Genomic DNA, 27,800 nt, shown 5'->3' on the forward strand with positions numbered 1-27,800 from the left:
ATGTGATGTGTATGACCTACATTGTACTTACAGTTTTATGTGATGTGTATGACCTACATTGTACTTACAGTTTTATGTGATGTGTATGACCTACATTGTACTTACAGTTTTATGTGATGTGTATGACCTACATTGTACTTACAGTGTTATGTGATGTGTATGACCTACATTGTACTTACAGTTTATGTGATGTGTATGACCTACATGATGTGTATGACCTACATTGTACTTACAGTGTTATGTGATGTGTATGACCTACATTGTACTTACAGTGTTATGTGATGTGTATGACCTACATTGTACTACAGTTTTATGTGATGTGTATGACCTACATTGTACTTACAGTGTTATGTGATGTGTATGACCTACATTGTACTTACAGTGTTATGTGATGTGTATGACCTACATTGTACTTACAGTGTTATGTGATGTGTATGACCTACATTGTACTTACAGTTTTATGTGATGTGTATGACCTACATTGTACTTACAGTTTTATGTGATGTGTATGACCTACATTGTACTTAGTTTTATGTGATGTGTATGACCTACATTGTACTTACAGTTTTATGTGATGTGTATGACCTACATTGTACTTACAGTTTTATGTGATGTGTATGACCTACATTGTACTTACAGTTTTATGTGATGTGTATGACCTACATTGTACTTACAGTGTTATGTGATGTGTATGACCTACATTGTTGTACTTACAGTTTTATGTGATGTGTATGACCTACATTGTACTTACAGTTTTATGTGATGTGTATGACCTACATTGTACTTACAGTTTTATGTGATGTGTATGACCTACATTGTACTTACAGTTTTATGTGATGTGTATGACCTACATTGTACTTACAGTTTTATGTGATGTGTATGACCACATTGTATTACATTGTACTTACAGTGTTATGTGATGTGTATGACCTACATTGTACTTACAGTGTTATGTGATGTGTATGACCTACATTGTACTTACAGTGTTATGTGATGTGTATGACCTACATTGTACTTACAGTTTTATGTGATGTGTATGACCTACATTGTACTTACAGTTTATGTGATGTGTATGACCTACATTGTACTTACAGTGTTATGTGATGTGTATGACCTACATTGTACTTACAGTTTTATGTGATGTGTATGACCTACATTGTACTTACAGTGTTATGTGATGTGTATGACCTACATTGTACTTACAGTTTTATGTGATGTGTATGACCTACATTGTACTTACAGTTTTATGTGATGTGTATGACCTACATTGTACTTACAGTTTTATGTGATGTGTATGACCTACATTGTACTTACAGTGTTATGTGATGTGTATGACCTACATTGTACTTACAGTTTTATGTGATGTGTATGACCTACATTGTACTTACAGTTTTATGTGATGTGTATGACCTACATTGTACTTACAGTGTTATGTGATGTGTATGACCTACATTGTACTATTACATTTATTGTGATGTGTATGACCTACATTGTACTTACAGTGTTATGTGATGTGTATGACCTACATTGTACTTACAGTGTTATGTGATGTGTGTATGACCTACATTGTACTTACAGTGTTATGTGATGTGTATGACCTACATTGTACTTAGTGTTATGTGATGTGTATGACCTACATTGTACTTACAGTGTTATGTGATGTGTATGACCTACATTGTACTTACAGTTTTATGTGATGTGTATGACCTACATTGTACTTACATGTTCATGTGATGTGTATGACCTACATTGTACTTACAGTGTTATGTGATGTGTATGACCTACATTGTACTTACAGTGTTATGTGATGTGTATGACCTACATTGTACTTACAGTGTTATGTGATGTGTATGACCTACATTGTACTTACAGTTATGTGATGTGTAGACTACATTTATGTGATGTGTATGACCTACATTGTACTTACAGTTTTATGTGATGTGTATGACCTACATTGTACTTAGTTTTATGTGATGTGTATGACCTATATTGTACTTAGTTTTATTTGATGTGTATGACCTACATTGTACTTAGTTTTATGTGATGTGTATGACCTACACTGTACTTACAGTTTTATGTGATGTGTATGACCTACATTGTACTTAGTTTTATGTGATGTGTATGACCTACACTGTACTTACAATTTTGATGTGTATGACCTACATTGTACTTACGCTTGATGTCATATGTATGACATTTATCCTACTTACAATTTTATGTGATGTGTATGACCTATGTATAATTTCTATTTGTATGACCTACTGAAAATTTGTTATGACCTACATCGTACTCAGTTTGATGTGATGGATATGCCCTGCTTAATTTTGCCTATATATGTACATGTAAAACCTATTGGTATCTTATTGTGATAAGTATGACCTATTATTAGTTTCATTGAAATATGTATGACCTACTTTGATTTTTGTTATATAAATGACCTTCTTATAGTTTGTCATGTGTATTGCCTATATTTACTTTCGGCTTGATATGATGTGCATGACTATTTGAAATTTCGAATCGAATGACCTGTTGATTATCTTCTTAGTTTTGATGTGATATGTAAAGTCTACTTCTTCTAATATTGTAATATCTTTTCGACTAATTGTATGGAGTTGAAACGTAGGTAAACAATACCTATTGACGTCTTATGGGAATATAACAAGATACATGTATAACGGTAGTCACACACACGCCTTTTGCACGTTGTGCTTGGAGGTTTTATCAAATAAAAGCAAACCCTCATTTGTCAAATCAAAAGTAAAAGTAAAAACAAAGTAAAATATAAAGTTGTATAAGTATTTTATCAATATAACGCTTTTGAAAAAAATATGAAAAAATATTCTCTTACATTTCATGAATAAAATGTAAATTTCCCCAATTTGTGTTTGCCAGTTGGAAGTAATCTTAAAACACGTATTTTGTTTCTGCTAAATTTACAAAACCGTTCGCATCCCCAGCCCCATTCCCCTTAGAACAAGAATGTCGCATTGGTTAGTGTTTTTGTGATTTACGCTTTAGAAATAAAATTTGTTTGTTTAATCATAACGAATATTTCCAGTGTTACCTCGTCATATAGAAGATTATTGTTAATGGTTTTCCGACTGAAGAAAGTTATAATTTTGAGACCGTATAGTCAGGATTATTTGCGGGATGATATTGAAGGACATTGATATATTCTTAAAATTTTGTTCATCAAATAATACGAAAAAGCATATTTATATCGTTCATTCAAATCGCAAAATTTTCATTCGTTTAACCACATTTTAGGTAAATATTGATAAATTGCGACTATTTCTTTTAATAACAGGTGTTTTTACTAAATTCTTCTTTTAACCAATTTTGAATCTATAGTGAATTCATGGACGATATCTTACAATACCAAAATAAATCTTCTGTTGCAAGAAACTGTGTATTGTAAACGTGGATATATACAAGAGTGTATATTTTCGCAATTTGAATATCTTATTTTCGCAACAAATTATACCTGCTAACTTTTTGCAATCAAGTTTCGTATGCTCAATCATTCAGAATTGAGGAATTTGCGTGGTAAAAACCCCTTGGTGTTAATTCGACTTTAACAATTTAGTGTATTTTGCTTATCCTGAAATCATAAGACGACGTTCACAAAGAAAGCTTAATGCCGAGTAGAACCTTGTTATGCAGATGAGAAATCGTTATGTCACATAGAAAAGTTTTAATTCATTGAACTTGGATGTCTACAGTCTATATACAATCGTGATAAATGTAAAAGTTTCACTGCAAAACCGTTCCGATATTTCTATTCAACCCAGCGTGCAAAATTACCCGATCATAGATAAAAATATCGCAAAATCATCAACTACCGACATTATATACAAAACTGTAAACTACCGTTATCTTCAAAATATGCAGATCCTTATTATCACTACGTTGGATAAGAGGATCTGAGAACATCCCATTAGGGGTCACGTCAGGATGACCTTTTGAAATGGCCAATCAAATTGGCACTGCCACAATCTTGACAGGGGACGAAAGAGTTTGAAAAAGCTATTCAAATTATTTTCGTGTATGTAGTCGTCTCGCCCGAAGTGCACAACAAAGCTAATTGCATATGTATACTGGGGCGAATTTCAACTGATGTTGTAAGGTGGACAAACTGCACTTGCTCTGAAGCACACGTGGTATAAAGGTCATCTGGACGTGACCCTTGTAGGATATTGTCAGATCCTCTATTGAACGGAGTGGTTATACGGATCTGTGTTTTAATCAGATTGAACTGTAAACTACCGTTATCTTCAAAATATTCAGAAATACATATTTCCATGAGCAAGGGCTCTTAGTGACATTCATTTTGCCTTTTATAAATTTGAGTGGAACATTTTAATTCCCGTTAAGCTCTCCCTAGACATTACGCGACCATTTGTATATCGCATAAAATACAGTGGTTTATAGTGTAAAGTGTTGTTCATTTTACAGCAAAAAATCGTTTTTTTATTTACATGTTCATCTACTGTAAACGACAAAAAGATAAATATTTAGTTTTGTATACTGTAAAATGTATTTTATTTAATAATATTTACAAATATTTACAATTATTCTTTCATGTTAATCATATAATCATATAAATATCACATGGGTTTGTCTTGATACACCAAAACAAACGTTTCCATACATATACATGTACATTAAAATCAAATCGCATTAACATTCATGATTGCACTTTAGATATTTTGCAGATATAATAAATTCATATAGAAGAGCTTATTAAATAACTATTAATAGTGAAGTTACAATGGTCGATCAATGATGAAGACATTTTTTTCTCTTCCCCAACACTCGATCATCATTTGATAGAGTTCAGTTTATGACACCGACAAACTGGTGAACTAAATACATCACCGCTTCCTCCATTGCAAATTCAGCTTTGTCGTTCCAAATCAAGACTTAACACATAATTAGTTTATCTCGCCACTACAACCACAATAATAACAAGGATTTAAACACATCCATAAGCTTAACATGATAAAGTACAGCTTTAGACCAACTCTGTCTAACAGCATGGATGTATTTACTTAATTAAAATTTGTCTAATGATTATTTGGAATGACAGGAGTCCCAGGATCACGAAACAGTCTTAGACCTAAGTTTTTGCTACACCAATAAAAAAAAGACGTAACTTTTTGTAACGTCATATATGTTTGGCTATGTCTATACGTAAGACTGTTTTAGACTTAAGAGTGTTTCATGATCTAGGGACCTGGTCACATGGTCCAATGGACCAATGATATCACAGATAGAACAGTTGTTAAATCACAGTGGATGTCGTGTTGTACAGATCACTTCTCCACCAACCCATTCAGCCATGTACTGCCGTTGATCAAAGCTGTGGTAGCCACCAGGAAGCGGTAACCTATAAAACACAATGTTACAGGTATAGTTGGTGGGTCTTAACGTACTGTCAAAAGCTAAGGTCATTTAATATTAGTTTTTTCTTCTTTCATACATGATGTTGAATAATATATTATAAATCATTTCTTGGCAAGTTACTATGTAAAAATTAATTTGAAAATTTAAAGTGCATTCTGTCCTCCTCTTTCAACTTCTTCCTTTCTCTTCCTTTTGATAGTACTGTTTTACTGAAGCTTGGCGCGAATGACACCAAACAGCACACGTACCCATCCGATCACATTAAACTGACAACGGGAAAAAACAATATCGTCATCCCAACCGGTAGAACTTTATTCAAACACAGCAAACAGACTATATGTCTTACTGTCATCCGATTACTAAAAATTGTCAGTGACCAATTCTATGCTGCCAATTTGACTATCGGATCTTCAAGCCCAATAAAACATACCTTGTAGATAGGTATAAATAAATATATACGGTAATACTAAAAACACATATTTTAAATTTGAAAAACAACGTTTTAATTTGGATGATTGGTTTTATAACTTTGAAATTATTCAAAAGAAAGAAAAGAAATGAATTTTGCTTTACATCAATAACCAATGTATGTTTTATGTATCTCTGCTATCATATGGAAGGAGTTGGAAGGAGATGGTTAGAATAATAATGTCTTTTTACCTTTAAGTCTTCCCAGGAAACGTAGAGCCGTGATCTCGGAGTAGGTACATCCTCCAAGGAAATAGACAAGCACTACTCGCTGGGATGGAGGTGAACCACTAGACCCACCACTTTTACCTAAAACATATCAAACATGTATCACTTTTTATGTGGTTTCAGAGCCTATGAAGCACTTGAAGCATCACCTTTACCTAAAAAGTATGAACTATTTAAAAATTTCTGTGAATTTCACTTTTAATGTAATTTCTAGTCTTTTTATTGCTCGGGTAATGGCAATGGTACCAATTAGCTGTAATTTGGCAAACCTTAGGGCTAACTGGCGAATTTTAAAATTTTGGCAATTTCATTTCGCAGTTCAGAGTGATAAGGTTAACTCTACCTATAACCGATATTTTTCGCGACAATTTAATTTTGTGATTTCTATTTGCCCACAAACCACGCGAAAATCAGTTTGACATGAACATTAGTTTTCATAATTAAGCTACAATACAACATGAACTATTTCATCTCTATTTTCAGTATCTTTAACATTAAACTACTTTTTTCTGTTTAAATGTTCCACTTTTTCCAAGTGTCTGTAAGTATCTATTGATATTATATCAAAATTTTATTTAAAAATTAGCAAATTATTCTTCAAGTCTGTTTACACCTCTAGGATTTTCTCAAGTTACCTTTTGTTTGTTTGACTCTAACATCAGCGAATGTTCCTCCAGGTAAATGTTTTGTGACATCCTCCATCCCAGCAAATCCCTCCTTATTTAACACCTGTCAATCAATTAATAAATGACAATTACACTTCACCCTTACAGGCATTTTAAAATGAGTTGTATTTGTTTCTGCTTCTCAGTACATTTATTCATGATCTTCCATTTCTATAAACATTTCTTTAACAGTTATCATCTCTACATTATCAAGGATTTTCATCAAATATTTCTATTTCTGTAAATTCCTTCTCGATTATTACAAAAAAAAAGTGTTTTTTATTAACTCTCATTTCTATAAATGCATAATTAACAATTTTCAATCAAAAATTAGGTATTCTCCATTAACTACCCAATAGAATAAATAAACCACCCAAGGAACAAATAAGAAATTGTCTTTATAGCCAGTGGTCTTTATACACAGCTTAAATTTTATTGGAATTGGTCCTTTAGATTCATAGGGAAGTGGTCTTCATAGGGACCGCAGAATCAAACCAAAAATAGATTCCAGGAAATCCCCTTTTGGGCACAAGATTTCATAGAGAGGTGATTGTTTCGGAGCCTGCTGATTGGGTATTCAGGGCGCATCAGTTTCAAATGATTAATGTGTGGGTTGGGCAATACATGTAGATTTAAAAGATGTAAAGAAATTCTAAAAATTCTGTCAAGCGTGTTTCTGACAGGGGGAGGTAATCAATATTGGAGTTGCATGAATATTTTGGTCAATTTTTGGTGCGGAATTCAACATAAGATGGCACCCCCCCCCATAAAAGTTTAGCAAGATGGAAGAACTTAATTTCTTTTTATTCACAGGTATGTAAGATGCCATTCTTCAAAATTAGTGACAGGTGACCAGACTTGAAAACTCCATTTAACCTGGACAGTGGCAAAGGTTAACATATCGTATATAGGGAAATCTTATGGTACTGTGGTCTCTATATAGCGGTTGTTGCTGAGGGAGGTTTTACTGTAGATAGAGGAAAACTGATGAACAAATTAACAAACTTACTGCTAGCTAATTAGGTCATCTTATTTGGGTATAGTTTCCAATTTGCAAGTAAAAACTCACCTGTTCAACAAGTTTACATGAGATCGGCGTGTACGCCCCGCTGAAGACATAAGACATATCTGTTGGACTGTGTAGGTTGATGTCTTCAGATTTTGGTATCTAACCATTAAAAGAAAAACATTTTGTATTTTAACAATTAAGTCTACTAAACGTAATGTTCCATTTTTTCAGACGAAAATATGATATAAAGTGGAATGCGATGTTAACAGTTGAAAAGTAAATTAGTTGTTCCTGTGCCTGTTAAAGTGATGATTCATGAAGATATCATGATCCCCCCAACTTACCAAAGCAAGGCGTTTACAGATACTTTTGTAAGATCCCCTCTTGCCCATGGCAGCCTGAACCCCTGTGATCGGGGTTGTCGGACCTTCTTGATCCGTTAGTAATCCCAGTCGTTTCAAATTGTAGAAAGTTAGCATGTGTTCATATCCATAACTCTGAAATAAACAAAACATAGATATTTGATTTTAAAATTAAACGATTTACCAAGTAACCCATAACTCTGAAAGTATACAAAAGACATATCCATAACCAGAGTCCAGACCAATCACTGATGCACATGCATATGGATCCTACTAAATTTGACGTGTGTCATAGCTCAATGCATGTTTCTTGATATTGAAGAAAACACTTTATTATTGACATAATTTTCTTCCTTGGTCAACCTATTGGTCAGGAAATGGAGCAGCAAGGTGATGTAATGATGTTGAGCAGTTTTGATTATATAAATCTGATGATTGTTGTTCAATGCAGTATCTAACACATTTAATTTGTTTATTTAATAATTACTTACATGTAAAAACTGAGTCTTGAGTGACTTAAACTCCTTGCTAGTGATGCCATCTTGTGTTATCGACAACAGACACAGCAGTCGCAGTGTCTGTGTGATGCTATGCTGAGAAACAAAATAATGATTACTGGTAAAAATAGATCTACCAACAAGAGGCCCAGAAGACCTGTATCGCTCACCTGGTTATTGTAATGCCAAGTTATGTTCTGAAACACAGGATCATTGTTTCTTTTCTGAACATTTACATCTAATTTCCCATTCTCTCTGCTCTAGAGGGTCAGAGCTAAAATTTATACAAACTCTGGTTAAACTCCATGCAGAACTCTATGATTAGTATCGATTTAAAGGATTTACCTCGATTTCTCTATAAGGCCCCGCCCCTCCTGCCCCCAGGGGGCCCAGAGCCAAAATTTATGCAAACTCTGTTCCCCTTCCCCCAAGGATATATTTGGCCAAATTTGGTTACATTCCATTCAGTACTCTATGACTAGTAGTGATTTAAAGGATTTACCTCTATTTCCCCTATTGGGCCCCGCCCCTCCTGCCCCCGGGGGGTCAGAGCCAAAATTTATACAAACTCTGTTCCCCTTCCCCCAAGGATGTTTGTGGCCAAATTTGTTTACAATCCATGCAGAACTCTATGACTAGTAGCGATTTAAAGGATTTATCTCTATTTCCCCTATTGGGCCCCGCCCCTCCTGCCCCCGGGGGGTCAGAGCCAAAATTTATACAAACTCTGTTCCCCTTCCCTCAAGGATGTTTCTGGCCAAATTTGCTAACATTCCATCCAGAACTCTATGACTAGCAGCGATTTAAAGGATTTACCTCTATTTCCCCTATTGGGCCCTGCCCCTCCAGCACCCTGGGGGGCAGAGCCAAAATTTATACAAACTCTGTTTCCCTTCCCAAAAGGATGTTCCTGGCCAAATTTGGTTACATTCCATGCAGAACTCTATGACTAGTAGTGATTTAAAGGAAATGTTGACACCTTCGGGCCAGGTGAGCTAACAAGAGAAGAGATCCCAGAGGGATCTTGGCGCCCACCAAAGAATGATCTATATCTGACAAAGGAAAGATAGATCTTTTCTCTACTTTTTAAACTTTTTCAAACATACTACATATAAAATTTGAGACAGATCGCTTCAGTACCTTTTGAGAAATAGCGGTATCAAACTTCAACTATCAAAATCCAAGATGACTCCTTGGCAGCCATCTTGTTGATCAATCGGTCCTAAATCACAATATGCACAACAAGGGCCCTAGGGGAACCTATATGTGAAATTTGAGAAAGATCCATTCAATACTTTCTGAGAAATAGCGATAACAAACTTTGAATATAAAAATCCAAGTTGGCTGCCTGGCAGCAATTTTGTTGACCGATCGGTTCCAAATCACAATATGCACAACTAGGGCCCTAGGGGAACCTACATATGAATTTTGAGACAGATCCCTTCAGTACTTTCTGAGAAATAGCGATAACAAACTTTGAATAACAAAATCCAAGATGGCTGCCTGGCGGCCATCTTGTTAACCGATCGGTCCCAAAATGCAATATGCACAACTAGGTCCCTAGGGGAACCTACATATGAAATTTGAGACAGATCCCTTCAGTACTATCTGAGAAATAGCCATAACAAACTTTAACTATCGAAATCCAAAATGGCGGCCTGGCGGCCATCTTGTTCACCGATTGGTCCAAAAATGCAATATGCACAACAAGGGCCCTAGGGGAACCTACATATTAAATTTGAGAAAGATCCCTTCAGCACTTTTTGAGAAATGGGGATATCAAACCTTAACTATCAAAATCCAAGATGGCCGCCTGGCGGCCATCTTGTTTTTCCTATCAGCCTCAAAATCTGTATGGCACAAATAGGGACCAAGGGTAACCTCCATGTGAAGTTTGAACAAAATTCCTTCAGTAGTTCTCAAGAAATATCGATAACAAACTTCAACTGCCAAAATCAAAGATGGCTGCCTGGCGGCCATCTTGTTTTTCCGATCAGCGGCAAAATCTGTATGGCACAACTAGGGACCAAGGGTATCCTCAATGTGAAGTTTGAACAAAATCCCTTCCGTAGTTCTCAAGAAATATCGATAACAAACTACAACTGCCAAAATCAAAGATGGCTGCCTGGCGGCCATCTTGTTTTTCCGATCAGCCTCAAAATCTGTATGGCACAAATATGGACCAAGGGGACCCTCCATGTGAAGTTTGAACAAAATCCCTGCAGCAGTTTTTAAGACATAGTGATAACAAGCATTGTTTACGGACGGACGACGGACAACGGACCACAGACGCAGGGCAATTTGAATAGCCCACCATCTGATGATGGTGGGCTAAAAATGTACTTCAGGATTATAGAGAATCGGTTAATGATGAATATACACTCTGATGTTTTAGTCAATATTCCAGATTGGACATTCATTAGAAGGTTTTTGCTGTAAGAATTGTGTTGTTTTAGCACCAAATAAAAGCATTGAGAGAATCAGGAACTCTTTTATAACTATAGATCTGAAATAATTTAAATGTTAAGTAACATCACTTTTTTGTACATTGTACAGCATGTATAATATAACTTATTGTTTTTGTGTCCAGTGAAGAGGATCTCTATTTAGATCTTGTTTTGTTAAATAAACTTAAATAACCTAACCTTAACTTAATCTAATCCTTGGAAATTTCATTGAAATTCTTATTATACAAAGTGTAAAGGTTAGCTTTACTCAACATACCTGTTTGTTGATGAGTTCTTCTATATAGTTGATGTTGTCCCTTACACCAGATCCCTCCAGCATGGCTGTTAATGAAAAATTCATCTTCAGAAGGGAGGGGACGCTATCAAGGTATATCTCAAAGTACTAATAAATAACATAAAATTGTCGTTGCTTAGAAATTGTTTTGTGGTCAATTGTCATGGAAGAACAAAAATATATTATTGCTATCATTCTCCCATTGACAACCACACAAATAATTCTACCCAAGAAATGTTGTGAAAGTTCCAAAACATGAACAAATATCTACAAATATTTCATATCAAACAATACCTTTGATCTGGAAAAAATATTCAAAATCATACCACAGACTTACAATGTTCAGCTTGTAGGATTTCCTGGAAATCTCCTCGTGTCTTTTTAATAAGTATGTCTTCACATGCCCCAATATCTGCACAATAATATACAACATTTAATTACATATCATACCTGTATACACCAGTACACATAATAACTACTTACATAGAACCATACATTACAGTTTCCATTTACTTAATAATATGACAAATCATGGAAATGATTCGGAAGAACTTTTTTAAATTAATTGATATAATATTGTTGTACCAAACTCTGGAATTTCTGAAGTCTTAATATATCTTAAAATCAGCATAGTGTTAAATCAATGGAACGTTACTCTTAACTTGATGTTGTTCTGTTAAAGAAATTATCAATCAATTCTTGACATATATTGACACACCTGAGAATTCATTTCAAATTATAGCAGATAATTATAACAATATCAATATCAAAGTTAAACACTTACGATGTGCCAGAACTGCTTTTTGATTTTTCAGATTTTTTAATTCATTTGCCACAAAATTCTTCACATCACCTACAGATGTCAGTGTGTGTCTTTTCTGAAACAAATTTGTGATGACATTCAAACTATGCCAATACATCACTTCTTTGACTGTTAAAGCAAATAATACATAATATTTTTTCAAAATACAATGAGACATGCATTAATTTCATTAATAATTTTTAATGAACACAATTTTTAAGCCATAAATAATTCATTATAATCAATAATTTCTTAATATATTCGTTCTTGGATGGAAATATCCACACTTCTGGTGAGGGTCTTAGATTCAATTATATCACCTAAAATGTCATAATTACTAGAATTATCCAATGCAAAACAAAGGAGCAGAGAATATCTTAGTCATTCATATTGCCATTCATTTCATGGTCAATGCGAAAATGAAATATTTTGATGTAATGATGCACAAATCACTCTTACAAAAAGCCTTTCAATACTACTTACATCAAAATCAGACTGAAGTGACTTTGCCTTGGTACTAAGAAAGGAAAACACATTTGAGAAATGACGGTTTCTAACTGCTTCAAATATCTGAAAGTTAAAGCAAAGTATATATAGTTTGGCAAAAAAATCCATATTTGTTAGTTCTATCATCAAACCTCGTTAAAGTGTTTGTGAGATAGTGTTTTTATTTTGTATGACGAGATGAAGTACACGACTTAATGTGACCTTTGATCTTTAACATTAATAATATATCAATCAATACTAACACCTTATTAGGTGAGGTTCGTAGTTGACGTTGTGATGTTTTGCATAGATAACACACATAATAATGCTACTAGTAATGGAAATTCTTGCTTTGTTTCCATGATTAACAATACATATTTGGTTACAGGGGATATGTTACTAAAACAAAAAGTATAAAAAATCTAACTATAACTAGGAATCAGATTTAACATTCAACTAATGATTCTGAAGCAGTGAGATCCAAAATATCAGAATCATTAAAATGACACAGTATATTCTATTATAAAGACCCCATAATTTTTAATTATCAGATATAATTTCTTACTTCGTCTTCACTGGTGAGCATTAACTTGACAGACTGATCTTTACCCGTTACATCAGAGCCAAACTCCACATAACCTGTGATAGATTGACAGAGGCAATGACTATTAGATATCTTGTAATATCTTGTATACAAAAATCGGGAAATATTCATTCTGATTTTTCTGATTTAAAAATGTAGCGTGCTACACCGTTGACAAATGGTATTTTTTATCTATCAAACTTTTGTAACTGAAGAAATATACTAATTTGTCTGCTTGTGTTTTTGATAGTGAAACAAGAGGCCCAGAGGGCCTGTATCGCTCACACCTGGTTTGTAATGCCAAGTTATGTTCTGAAAACAGGTTCATTGTTTCTTTTCTGAAGGAATTTTAATATTAACCTCTAAATCCCCTATTGGGCCCCGCCCCTCCTGCCCCCTGGAGACCAGAGCCAAAATTTATACAAGTTCTGTTCCCCTTCCCCCAAGGATGTTTTATGGCCAAATTTGGTCACAATCCAAACAAAACTCTTGGACAAGAAGTGATTTATAGGATTTACCTCTATTTCCCCTATTGGGCCCCGCCCCTCCTGCCCCCAGGGGACCAGAGCCAAAATTTATACAAGTTCTGTTCCCCTTCCCCCAAGGATGTTTGTGGCCAAATTTGGTTACAATTCATGTAGAGCTCTAGGACAAGTAGAGATTTAAAGGATTTACCTCTATTTCCCCTATTGGGCCCCGCCCCTCCTGCCCCCAGGGGGTCAGAGCCAAAATTTATACAAGGTCTGTTCCCCCTCCCCCAAGGATGTTTGTGGCCAAATTTGGTTACATTCCATTCAGAACTCTATGACTAGTAGCGATTTAAAGGATTTACCTCTATTTCCCCTATTGGGCCCCGCCCCTCCTGCCCCCGGGGGACCAGAGCCAAAATTTATACAAGTTCTGTTCCCCTTCCCCAAAGGATTTTTTGTGGCCAAATTTGGTTACATTCCATTCAGAACTCTATGACTAGTAGCGATTTAAAGGATTTACCTCTATTTCCCCTATTGGGCCCCGCCCCCTCCTGCCCCCTGGGGACCAGAGCCAAACTTTTTACAAGTTCTTTTCCCCTTCCCCCAAGGATGTTTGTGGCTAATTTTGGTTACAATCCATGCAGAACTCTAGGACAAGTAGCGATTTAAAGGATTTACCTCTATTACCCCTATTGGGCCCCGCCCCTCCTGCCCCTGGGGGACCAGAGCCAAAATTTATACAAGTTCTGTTTCCCCTCCCCCAAGGATGTTTGTGGCCAAATTTAGTTAAAATCCATGCAGAACTCTATGACTAGTAGCGATTTAAAGGAAATGTTGACGGACGGACGGACGGACGACGGACGGACGGACGGACGGACGGACGACGGACGGACGGACGGACGGACGGACGGACGACGGACGCCGCGCCATGACATAAGCTCACCGGCCCTTCGGGCCAGGTGAGCTAAAAATGCTACCCGTAAAAACTGGTATAATTTGCGCACCAGTGTAATTTGCGCAGGTACATTTTAGGGCTGAAAATGCTGAAAAAAATCTACTATCAGTATATTTTGCGCATCAAAAAATTTGGAAAAAAAACGATGTCCAGGTAGTCCCAAAATTGATGTATGAAGGTGACAATTTCAATGCAAAATATTCCCCATAAATGCTTGACAACTTGCACAAAGAAGACTTGTATTTAAAAGAAATAACATATTAAAACCGCATTGTGTTTGTTTTATTTTATTAATTGGCCACCGCAACCTAAAACTGAAATGTCTTGCAGATGTTCAAAACATCTAAAAAAATATCTAAAATAAAGACGTAATAGGACTTTAATCAAGTGAATGTTGATGCATTTTGAAGAATAAATTCTTTGATTTTAAGTAGATACAGATGCATTGTTGACGATATATAGATCACTTAAGCTAACTAGCCATTCATTCACAGCTCAGCAAACCCAGTCACTGGTGATCATGTACAGGTGGCTGGCTGGCACTAATGTTTGTGTATACACACACACACTCTCTCTACAGACTCTCTCCCCTAAAAAAATACAGGTAAACTAGATTGACCCGGCCCAAGTCACTGATTGTGGCTGTCCCATTATACTACGAGGTGTGCAGGGTATACATCTCTTGCTGTAAGTAGAAGCCATGCTCTCCGTCAGTCGCCATCAAATTCTCGGGGCAAATGGAAACAAGACATCGTTGTCATAACTTAACACTTTAATTAGCCTTAGATAATCCACTTTAATAGGTGAGGCATTGTTTTTACAAACTTTAATACCTTTTATCATATAAATAGGTTACCATAAACAGAGCAGTACCTCGACATTCATAGATCGTCAGCCCCTCAGAATGGACAGATTTTTCCCCGTAAAATTTTTAAATCGCCTCTATCAATGTATTTTGCGCACCCCCAACTTCATATTTTATTTTTGCACAGAAAAATTGCGCAAATTACACAAGTTTTTACGGTATTCATCATTGCTGGAGAATTTCTAAAAGAAATAATATATTCAAAATATAATAAAGATGAAACTAATCACGTACCAGATGCATGGTCAATCATAAAAAAAGTTTAATTCACAGAAAATCAGCTGACTGAAACATTGTTGTTTACAATCGCAGCACAATAGTGGACTGATTCCTCTACCAATTATCTGCGAGATTATTTTTGCGAAAATAATAGTTAAAACGTCCAAAATTATAAAATCTAACTTTTTAGTGATGATACTTTTATATTTTACCACAGTTGATACCAAATGCTTTTGTTGTATATCTTACCACAGTTGATACCAAATGCTTTTGTTGTATATCTTACCACAGTTGATACCAAATGCTTTTGTTGTATATCTTACCACAGTTGATACCAAATGCCTCGTCAAGTAAACCCTCATATGTCATCTGTGAACAAAGTGGTGTCACTAAGTCCACATCTACAAATAAAATTTACAAATACAGAGGAGTGACAAACTCACCATTTATACATATAGAGCACAAAACTCTGAATATAAAAATATCTCTGTTCCACGGAACATACGTCGCGAAAACAAAAAGGCGAAATGGTGACATTCCTCAGTATTCATACGGACAAGCATCCTCAGTAACCCAGGCGATATATACACTAACGTTGATAAGTGTAGCGTAGTGTAGTGCGATCACCCGTGGGTCCCCGACGATGAATGACATGAACATGTGCATACAACGCAGTGTAAGTTATCTGCAAATCTGTAAGATTTCAAATTCCACTTCTTAGGAATTATTAATGAATCCAATCTTAGAATGATCAAATTATACCTGTCAGCAAATCAGTATCAGTAATGGGTTCGGCTACAAGGCATGGTTACAGTGAAACCAATAGCACAACTTTCATTAATTCAGAACAGGTTTACTTCTGATATTTTAAAATTTAAATTTTCAGAGTCTGTATTATACTTTGTCACTTAAAATACTATGAAGTTCCTGTTAAATTTTTAGTGAGATGTAAAAAATATTTGTTGAAACAGTAAAAGAATAGCTTTACTTCTGTCAATCAGAATCATGTTTCCAATTTCATTTCGACTGTAATCTGTTCCAGCTAGTCTTTCTCCTAGTATGGCATTCATGAGGTCATAAACCATCTGTGAAAAACAATATACACTTTAAGGTATATGTGTTCACAATACATACAGAATAGGTCTAGTTTAAAGGAAATCATTTTGTCTGTGTATCTATCATTATATTCTGTTATGGGAATGTGGTGGCCTAAGTGGTTACGATGTCTCTACATATTACCATAGGCCCTCCACCTCTGGGTTGCGAGTTTGAATCCAAAGTGAGGCAGTTGCCAGGTAATGGCCGATGGTTGGTGATTTTTCTCTGGGTATACTCTGGCTTTCCTCCACCAACAAACCTGGCACATCCTTAAATGACCCTGGTTGTTAATAGGACGTTAAACTAATCAAAAGCTATACAAACTAAAACACAAATGAAGCTCTTATCAGTATTCAAAGAAATAATTAGCAAATGATATGAATAATTATTCAGACTTTGAATATGATGCAAACAGTTTACTTCTGATATGCAGCTTGAAACAGTTGTCATATGACCTCTAACCTAGACATGCTAGAACCTACCTTTGACCCCCGACCTATGCAGTAGACATTTGGAATCATCCCAATGAGGGCCTGGAGTCCTATCAATGACTTGGCTACTGTGTGTAGCCATACATGGTCATTCTCCTAGAACAATAAACAAATTAATGATGATACAAATCATATCTCTGTGTGATATATAAAATGGTAAAATAATGTACCATATCAATTCAACCCAATTAGCGCCCATATCCTTACAAGCGCCCCTCCCTATTTTTGAGGCCTCAATTTCAATTAGATTTGCAATAATTTTGTCTTATTAATATATAATTAGCACCTTTTTTTTTTTTTCTAAATTTCTTAAACGTTCTTGGCACTTATTGGATCGATTACACTATATTTATAATATAAAATACAAAACCTGCATGCCCAGTTTGCCAAGTTATGCCACACATAACTTTTAAATTAAAAATCTTTACTGTGATCTGTCTGCAGTAGCAAAGGATCAGCAGGGGCGTAGGAAGCGGAGGGGGCAGGGGGGGCAACTGCCCCCCCCCCCCCCCCCCCCCCCCCCCCCCCCGTTTCCCAGGACAGGGGGCCAAACATGTCTTTTTGCCCCCCCATTTTCGCCGACTGAAATTTTTCTAAAAAAGCTTATTTGAAAGAAAAAAGGGTCCTCCTGCACATTTTTCGTACTTCATTCTAGAAAATTTTCCGCTGCGCAGCGCATTTCCTAAAAGGTTCAAGCACATAATGTCAAACCTTAAATTGTAAAAATTCAATACACACAAACTAGACTAAAAATGTCCATCAAGGGATTCCCACTATGTACTATTTAAAAAAATGTCTCTTAAAAGATCAATTTGTTTATATGTCTTAGCGAGACAATTAATTCATTTTTTTTTCTGTTACACAACAATGTGCCGATGGTGTGAAGCCGGTATATTCAGATCGAGTAGGGTTCCATAATGTTATGACGACACAATTATCATTTCTAAATGCAGGTAGCTTTAAATCGAAAAATTACCATGCTAAGAATGCTTTATAATCATTAAACTTTATCGTAAAACTCATCTCAGCCATTCTAAAATCGTAATTTTTTTTCCCGGGGGAGACCCCCGGATCCCCCTAACACCAAATTCTCGCGCCTTCGGGCACTCGCAAATTCATCAAAATGCATCGTAAAACTCATCTAAGCCATTCTAAATTGTAATTTTTTTCCCGGGGGAGACACCCGGATCCCCCTAACACCAAATTCTCGCGCCTTCGGGCACTCGCAAATTCATCAAAATGCATCGTAAAACTCATCTAAGCCATTCTAAATTGTAATTTTTTTCCCGGGAGACACCCCGACCCCCCACAAACACCAAATTCTCGCGCCTTTGGGCGCTCGCAAAATTCATCAAAATGCATCGTTAAACTCATCTAAGCCATTCTAAATTGTAATTTTTTCCCGGGGGAGACCCCCGCACCCCCCAAACACCAAATTTCTCACGCTTTCGGGCGATCGCAAAATCATCAAAATACATAAAACTCATCCCGGGGGTCACCCTCAGACCCCTAATAAAACACCAAAATCTTGCGCCTTCAAAATTTGGCCAATTTGCGTATTCGTTTATTTCCTTTTAGCGACCCCACTGTCTATAAATGTGTACAAGGATTAAATTTAGTGATATATGAAAAATGTACATAAAGCATATATTATATGGTTGGGAGTTGAATTAATCTCCTCCTGTAGTGTGGGGGGGGGGGGGGGGGGGGGGGGGGGGGGGGTTTACAAAAATCTGACATTACCAAGTAGAAAGTTTTGAAGAACTCTGATAACTCCAGTGATAGGATATCACGGTCCAATGGGATTAGGTCTAGAGGTAGTTCGTCCAGGCTCACATCACCAAACACACCCTCATGTTCAAGGATCATCTCACAGACATGAAGCTATCAAAATTCAACAGCATTATATCAGTAAGTAAATGGCTTTGGACTGAACATATAGAAGATCTTAATAGAATGTAATATAAAATTAACTTAACGTGTTCCAATCGTTGGAAACCCCCAAATTCCTGCTGTAACAGTAAACTGTGCGTTTTTAATTTGGCAATGATATGCTTCCGAACTACAGTTAAGCCTGTGTATAAAGACCACCCAAGGGAGCAGAGAAACATATGGGCTGTAGAGCAAAGTGGTCTTCACATTGTGTAATAAATGACCTTTTGCGACCCTAAGATTGTGTAATAAATGACCTTTTGCGACCCTAGATTGTGTATAATGACCTAAGATGTGTAATAAAACTTTTCTTCATACAAAGGTGGTCCCTATGGCAGGTTTAACTGTATAAGGAAATTTTCAGTAACGACAATCATCACAATAAAACATATTAAAGAAACCAAAAAAACAGCATTTTAAATGAATTATACAATGAACAGAAATGGCATTCTGCATTGAAATCATTTTCTACCTATTTATAATTCTTCCAAGGCATACCAGTGATATTCCATGACTGTAGTTTATGGTTGTAACATTTTCATATGCGAACCATATTTTGTCTAAAATTATGAAAAAAAAAGAAAAAAAAAGTGATCATTTGTTTGCCTTTCATTGAAATTACTGCTTGTTTAAATTCTACCAAGATATATAAATGTCAGTGATAATTAATTCTTGGAGTTTTTCGTTTTTACATTTTAAAATGGGAACCAATCATGCATAAAATAAAATCCAAAGTGATTATTTGCTTACCTTCTTAGGCACCATGATAATTTTATATTTTCTGTCTGATCCATGGTTTTTTTCTCCACTAATGTGGTCAGCTATCAACTTCATAGTACGCATCCTCGGTCTCACCAAGTAAATTCGTCTAAAGCAAGGGAGACAAATCTCATACTTTGTCTTTGCTGAGTATTACGGTTATAAAGTGATTAAATCATTTGTAATCATATACCATTTATGTAACATTAAAATTTTCTTTATTTGGACAATTCATTCAAGGTGAAAAATAGGATTTTGTAAATCTAATCTCTCCATTTTATGAACTGCAAATTTATTTATAACCTTAGCTTAAACACTTTTGTTTTATTAATTCAATTCTTAACTTAGGGCATACACATACTTAGAGCCTAATATTAGCAGTATTGATATAAATTCTTTATATAAGGAAGAGTTATCTTTTCTTGAAAATAGATATCGATAACTCCATGATCTGTTTCTTTGACAGAGTTTCTCTTCAATAATAATGAAAGTCTAAGGTATATTTTGAGCGATCTTTATTTTAGTTAGTGATTTTAAAATCATGTATATCTATAAGGTACCAATTTATCACACCCTGATGACACTTCAGATGGAAAATCAAGTGGAGCATAGACTAAGAATATCCTGAAAAGTAGCAACTGTCGGTTTAGTTTTGGTTTTATTATTTTTAACGTCTTATTAACAGCCAGGGTAATGTAAGGACGTGCCAGGTTTGTTGGTGGAGGAAAGCCGGAGTACCTGGAGAAAAACCATCGACCAGTACCTGGCAACTGCCCCACATAAGATGTGAACCCACATCCCAGAGGTGGAGGGATTGTGGTAACATGTCAGGACATCCGAACCACTCGGCCACCGCGGCAACTGTCGGAGACCCACAGTTGATCATACTATATATACCACACACTACATTTATAAACCAGTGATAAATGAAGTGTACCATAGTGTGATCAACCATGGATCTTCAGGACAATAACAATGGAGTAAAAGCTATGCAATCATAAGAGGAAGAAAAACAACTTACTGGTCACATCCCTGTATAGACATCTGTGTCCGATCCAGTTTAAAAATCTTATCCACTCCATGTTGCTGAAAATTTTTTTTATTTTTTTTTTTATCAATGATACATAAAATATGCAATATTGATGTCAACTTTTTAGCAGTACAATTTCAGAGCATCCAGTTGACCCTTGACTTTTAACAGATTCAAAACAGAATCAAATTCAATTGAAATTTCTCAGAAATCTGAAGAGTCAAAACACGACATATATGTAGACATGTGCTTCAAACTCAAAGAGTCAAATCTTATTTTTGGGAGTCAAAAACATACTCTCAGGGATCTACTGGATGCCCTGAATTTGATAAAAGATATCTTCTGAACATATTTATGTTGAAATATTTGACATTATAATATGATTTCAAATAACATTTAAAACATTTCTCTAAATCCCAGAGGAATAATACATTGTACTTCCATCCGTTGAATTGTCTAAACTTCTACAAATATTCTTTTCTTTAAAATTTGACTTTTGTCAGTTTTAGGACTTTTAACGATACCCTTAAACGATTTCAAACGATTAGAACCTCAGGAATGCAAAAATTAATTTTTTAAATACGAAATTTAAGTCCAGTGCACAGTAGAATTTTATCAAACTGAACAGGGAATTTTTATAAAGCTAGGATAGCAAGATGATAAAGATCACAGATAATTTATGGAGCTAGAGAAATTAAAATTATCAAACATTCAATAAATAATTATTTTTCTTGTTCAATGTCAATTAAATTTCAACATGGAAACAAGAGGCCCAGAGGGCCTGTATCGCTCACCTGTTTTATTTTTTGGTAATTATCACAAAGACTCTGACAATTAGAAAAATTGACTCCAAAAGTTTAATTTTGAATCACAACCATATAATGATGCTATTGATACCATACAAATATGCTATCCAATATATAGGTTCAGAGAGGAAGTAATTTATATGAAAATAGTAGCCTAATTGACCTTTTTGACCCCATGTCTATGGCCGTCTAAGGCCCCGGGGGTCAGCCCTATCATTTGTACAATTTCAAATCCCCACCCTATACGGATGCTAGCATTGCATTATGAGTGCTCTTCCGTGCTTAGTTGCAGAAAAGAAGTCGTTTATATGGAAATAGCTAAATTGACCCCTTTTGACCCCACCCTTCAGGCCCCCAGGGGTCAGCCCCATCATTTGCAAAATTTTAATCCCAACCCTATAAGGATGTTACCATTGCATTATGAGTGTAATCCCATGTTAAGTTGCAGAAGAAGAAGTCGTTTATATGGAAATCGTCAAATTGACCACTTTTGACCCCGCCCCCCGCCCCTCAGCCCTATCATTTGTAGATACATAAAATTCAGGATGCTAGCCACAAGCATTATTCAGAATCCAGTTGACCCTTGATTTTAACAGATTCAAAACTGAATCACAAATTCCAATTGAAATTTCTCAGAAATCCCCTTTAAGAGTCAAAACACGACATATATGTAGACATGTGCTTCAAACTCAAAGAGTCCTAATCTTAGGCCCTATTTGGTGAGTCAAAAAACATACTCTCAGGGCATTACAGTATGCCATTTTGATTTGATAAAAGATATCCCATATTATGTTGAATATTGACAGTTGACAAATATGATGTTCAAATAACATTTAAACAAACATTTCTCTAAAACCCAGAGGAATAATACATTGAGACTTCCATCCGATGAGGATTGTCAAAACTTCTTATTCTTACAAATATTCGGTTTCTTTAAAATTTGACTTTTGTCCATTTAGGACTTTTAAACGATACCCTTAACGCTTTCAAATTAGAACCTCAGGAACGCAAAAATTAATTTTTAAATACGAAATTTAAGTCCAGTGCACAGTAGAATTTTATCAAACTGAACAGGGAATTTATTATAAAGCTAGGATAGCAAGATGATAAAGATCACAGATAATTTATGGAGCTAGAGAAATTAAAATTATCAAACATTCAATAAATAATTATTTTTCTTGTTCAATGTCAATTAAATTTCAACATGGAAACAAGAGGCCCAGAGGGCCTGTATCGCTCACCTGTTTTAGTATTTTTTGGTTAATTAATCACAAGACTCTGACAATTAGAAAAATTGACTCCAAAAGTTTAATTTTGAATCACAACCATATAATGATGCATATTGATACCATACAAATATGCTATCTCAAAAATAGTATAGTAGCCTAATTGACCTTTTTTACCCCATGTCTATGGCCGTCTAAGGCCCCGGGGGTCAGCCCTATCATTTGTACAATTTCAAATCCCCACCCTATAAGGATGCTACATTTGTAGCATTGCATTATGAGTGCTCTTCTGTGCTTAGTTGCAGAAAAGAAGTCGTTTATATGGAAATAGCTAAATTGACCCCTTTTGACCCCACCCTTCAGGCCCCCAGGGGTCAGCCCCATCATTTGCAAAATTTTAATCCCAACCCTATAAGGATGTTACCATTGCATTATGAGTGTAATCCCATGTTAAGTTGCAGAAAAGAAGTCGTTTATATGGAAATCGTCAAATTGACCACTTTTGACCCCGCCCCTCCGGCCTCCGGGGGGTCAGCCCTATCATTTGTACAGTTTTGAATCCCCACTCTATAAGGATGCTACCATTGCATTATGGGTGCTATCCCATGCTTAGCTTCAGAGAAGAAGTCGTTTATATGGAAATAGCCAAAATGACCCCTTTTGACCCCGCCCCTCAGGCCCCTGGGGTGTCAGTCCCAACATTTGTATAATTTTCAGTTAGTAGCCCATAAGGATGCTAACAGTCAAATTTTGTTGAAATCCGACCAGCGGTTATGGAGAAGAAGTTGATTGTTGGCAGACGCAGGACGCCGGATGCCGGACGCCACAGTATCCCATAAGCTCACCTCGGTCCTTCGGACCAGGTGAGCTAACAAGTTGAAAATGTCATGTGTCTTCTGATTACATGTATATTTAATTAAAAGTTTAATACAGAAGTTTAATACAGAAGTTTAATACAGAAGTTTTTTTTCAAATGAATTCCTTTAATATTTCTAACAATCTGATTAAAATATATTATCCTTATAATCACTCCTTTCAATAGAGGATCTGACAACATCCAATAAGGGGTTACATTCTGATGACCTCTATACCATATGTACATAAGATCAAATGCATTTTCCACACTTTGTTACATCAATTGAAAACGCCATTTCATCCCACTATAAATATACATTAAAATTTGTTGTGTACTTTGGGCGAGATGACTTTGTACATGAAAATAATTCTGAAAGCTTTTTTTAATTGTTTTGTCCCCAGACAAGATTCTGGCAGCAGCAATTGGATTGGCAATTTCCAAAGGTCACCAGAATGTGACCCCTATAATGGGATATTGTCAGATCCTCTTATCAAACGTAGTGATAATAAGGATCTGCATCTTAATCAGATTGTATTTACAGTATTTGTAATGAAGACACATTCTCAACAGTTATATATCAATTTACAACATAGAGTACAGATGACACATAGAAGTTAGAGAACACAATATAGAGTACAGATGACACATAGAACACAATATAGAGTACAGATGACACATAGAACACAATATAGAGTACAGATGACACTTAGAACACAATATAGAGTACAGATGACACATAGAACACAATATAGAGTACAGATGACACATAGAACACAATATAGAGTACAGATGACACATAGAACACAATATAGAGTACAGATGACACTTAGAACACAATAGAGTACAGATGACACATAGAACACAATATAGAGTACAGATGACACATAGAACACAATATAGAGTACAGATGACACTTAGAACACAATAGAGTACAGATGACACATAGAACACAATATAGAGTACAGATGACACTTAGAACACAATATAGAGTACAGATGACACATATAACAGGAACTCCCATAGAAGAGGAACCAGAGGAATTGCCATTTGAATAGTCCCATCACTTTATTCATTGTGGGTTAAAATATTAATTGTAAAATGTAAATAAGCAGTCCCAGACTCTGAGGTCTTGGAAATAACAAGTATCTGTACTACATATATGCACATGTACTCATAACTCCATCCTATACATATACACATGTACCTTTAATAGTGAAGCTCCAGCAATACGATCCAGTGGTTTCATTAGGTCGGATTCCAGCACCAAATCTTTCTTTCCTTTAAACTGAAAAATAGTATGGTAATATTTTTCAGGCATTATATTAAACTAGCTAGATACATTTCTTTTTGTCATGTTACTCCGGATCCAACAATGTTAGAGGTATCATCAAAATAATATTCAATAAGAAAATGACTGACTAATTGACTTTATATTATGGGAGTATCTGTCGTGTCTAACAGACTAATTACATGTATCAAAGTCCTATCGCTGAAATATGTATATACAGAGAATACATGGTCAGTATCTAAAATATGAGCTGTATTTTAGCGAGGGGTAAGAATGTCTTTCTGTCCTGAGCCAGAGTATCTTGGGCAACTGTTTGTTTACATTTGTAGATATATTTAGCTACTATAGTGGTATTCTACTACATACAATGTATAATAGTGGACAAAGAACTTCTCCCCAACCTTAATATTGTACACTGTGTATGACGTAGTATATAAACATATATACCCCTTAATATGAATTTAAGGCAAATCCTCGGAAGAGCGTACTGCATGTATATTCACTACTGTAGATTAAAATTGTTTAAACTTGTGGTCCAGTACAAAACAAGAGGTCCAGAGGGCCTGTATCGCTCACCTGGTTTGTAATGCCAAGTAATGTTCTGAATACAGGATCATTGTTTCAATTCTGAAGGAAATTAAAGATTTACCTCTAAATTCCCTGTTGGGCCCGACTCTTTCTGCTCCAAGGGGTCAGAGCCAAAATTTATACAAACTCTGTTCCCCTTCCTCCAAGGATATTTCTGGCCAAATTTACTTAGAATCCATGCAGAACTCTATGACTAATAACAGTTTAAAGGATTAACCTCTAGTTACAATTGGCCCCTCCCCTCCTGCCCCCAGCTGGGGGTCAGAGCCAAAATTTATACAAACTCTGTTCCCCAAGGATGTATCTGGCCAAATTTGGTTAGAATCCATGCAGAACTCTATGACTAGTAGTGATTTAAAGTATTTACCTCTATTTCCCCTATTGGGCCCCGCCCCTCCTATCCCCCGGGGGTCAGAGCCAAAATTTATACAAACGCAGTTCCTCTCCCCCATGGATGTATCTGGCCAAATTCAGTTACAACCCATGCAGATCTCTATGACTAGTAGTGATTTAAAGGATTTACCTCTATTTTCCCTATTGGGCCCCGCCCCTCCTGCCCCTGGGGAGGTCAGAACCAAAATTTATACAAACTCAGTTCCCCTTCTCCAGAGGATGTTTGTGGCCAAATTTGGTTTCAATCCATGAAGAACTCTATAACAAGTAGCGATTTAAGGATTAACCTCTATTTCCCCTATTGGGCCCCGCTCCTCCTGGCCCCAGGGAGTCAGAGCCAAAATTTATACAAATTCTGTTCCCCTTCCCCCAAGAATGTTTCTGGCCAAATTTGGTTAGAATCCATGCGGAACTCTTTGACTAGTAGACACCCTTTGGGCCAGGTGAGCTAAAAAGTGTCTGTCTACTCCATAACATGAGAGTAAGTTACTCCAAAAATGTTATAGGTAGCACGACGAGACACAAGTTTTTGAAACATTACTTCATGTCTAACCTCGACAGTCAGAATAAAAACTTGAGGTTAGACCAGTGGTTGAACAGGTTTGGGGGACGTAATTTCACACACCGCTCAAACTTTCTTGTTTTTGGAGAAAACAGATTTTTTTAAACATTTCAAAGACCCAACAACATCATAAACAGATATTAAGTTAAGTTCCAATCTTGAAATTACATCAAAACTCAATTATATTTCAAAATGAAAAAGCGACATCTCGCCGGCATTTTTGTTACAAAAATGACCGCTCCCCATACTGTAGCTATATATAGTAAACCATGTAAACGAGGCCAAGAAAGTCATAGCTAGGGTGTCCAAAGAAAATATCTGTTTTCCGCTATACTTGATGGATTTTCATACGGTTTTCATTATATTCTGAAAAATGGATAATTTCTCTTCATGATTGTACATGAGTCAGTTATTTAACCCCCAGAATCATTATTTTTATATCAAATGGTTTACTTTCTATAAATTTCTTTACTGAGATGGGCCGTAATATTCCGATTTCGTTTTTCAAAACCTGAAAAGTTTAGCTATATATAACAAAATAACAGTGAGAGGCCTCCTTTAGTCACAACATAAACAACAGAGCAAATCTTTTGGCATTTAAATGAAAATCGCGAAAAATCGTAAGGTGTCAGGGCAAGAGTATCTCGGGCTATATAACAGTAGCAAAACGCATTATATTTTTTTCAAACGAGGTATATGTTGCAAAAACCGGGAGTTGTGGATGCTTTGGAGGGTATATTTCTGTTACGCCATACATTGACTGTACGATATTATTGACAGAACCAGCTGAGAACGTCAAAACTCGCGGTCCGGCAGTGCATTCGTACAGAGGCAGTTTACATTTAATTGAACCCAATTTAGGGCAGTTCGGTATAACTCAACAGATGATAACATTATTTAACATAATTACTTACTGACAATAACAAGGTAGCGAGTTCATTACGAACAACATCGCGAATTTTTTGTACATTGGGGAAGTCTGTGGAGGGCGCTGACATTTTCCGGAAATGAACG

At 35.9% G+C, this 27,800-nt stretch overlaps 1 protein-coding gene across 1 annotated transcript; it reads right to left on the minus strand.

Moving 5' to 3' along the window:
* Nucleotides 1–4,513: 4,513 nt before the first annotated feature.
* Nucleotides 4,514–27,800, minus strand: LOC138331844 (vacuolar protein sorting-associated protein 33B-like). Its single transcript, XM_069279672.1, has 19 exons — nt 27,701–27,800; nt 25,160–25,240; nt 21,059–21,123; nt 20,029–20,146; nt 19,090–19,230; nt 17,338–17,442; nt 16,746–16,842; nt 16,081–16,158; nt 13,231–13,304; nt 12,663–12,749; nt 12,162–12,255; nt 11,715–11,789; nt 11,360–11,424; nt 8,630–8,731; nt 8,121–8,273; nt 7,837–7,935; nt 6,738–6,831; nt 6,067–6,183; nt 4,514–5,389 (listed from the first exon to the last, which is right to left on the minus strand). Exons 1-19 carry the CDS (start codon nt 27,782–27,784, stop codon nt 5,316–5,318), a joined length of 1,803 nt encoding a protein of 600 aa, XP_069135773.1. The 5' UTR covers nt 27,785–27,800; the 3' UTR covers nt 4,514–5,315.

The sequence above is a fragment of the Argopecten irradians genome, chromosome 9 (genome assembly GCF_041381155.1).
Source record: "Argopecten irradians isolate NY chromosome 9, Ai_NY, whole genome shotgun sequence".
Classification (NCBI taxonomy): Eukaryota; Metazoa; Mollusca; class Bivalvia; order Pectinida; family Pectinidae; genus Argopecten; species Argopecten irradians.

Coding starts and splice junctions, on each gene's coding strand:
- LOC138331844 (XM_069279672.1), bottom strand. CDS start 27,784: ATGTCAGCGCCCTCCACAGACTTCCCCAATGTACAAAAAATTCGCGAT. Junction 11,790..12,161: donor AAAAGCAGTTCTGGCACATC/GTAAGTGTTTAA, acceptor ATTATTGTGCAG/ATATTGGGGCATGTGAAGAC. Junction 11,425..11,714: donor AATCCTACAAGCTGAACATT/GTAAGTCTGTGG, acceptor TTTCATTAACAG/CCATGCTGGAGGGATCTGGT.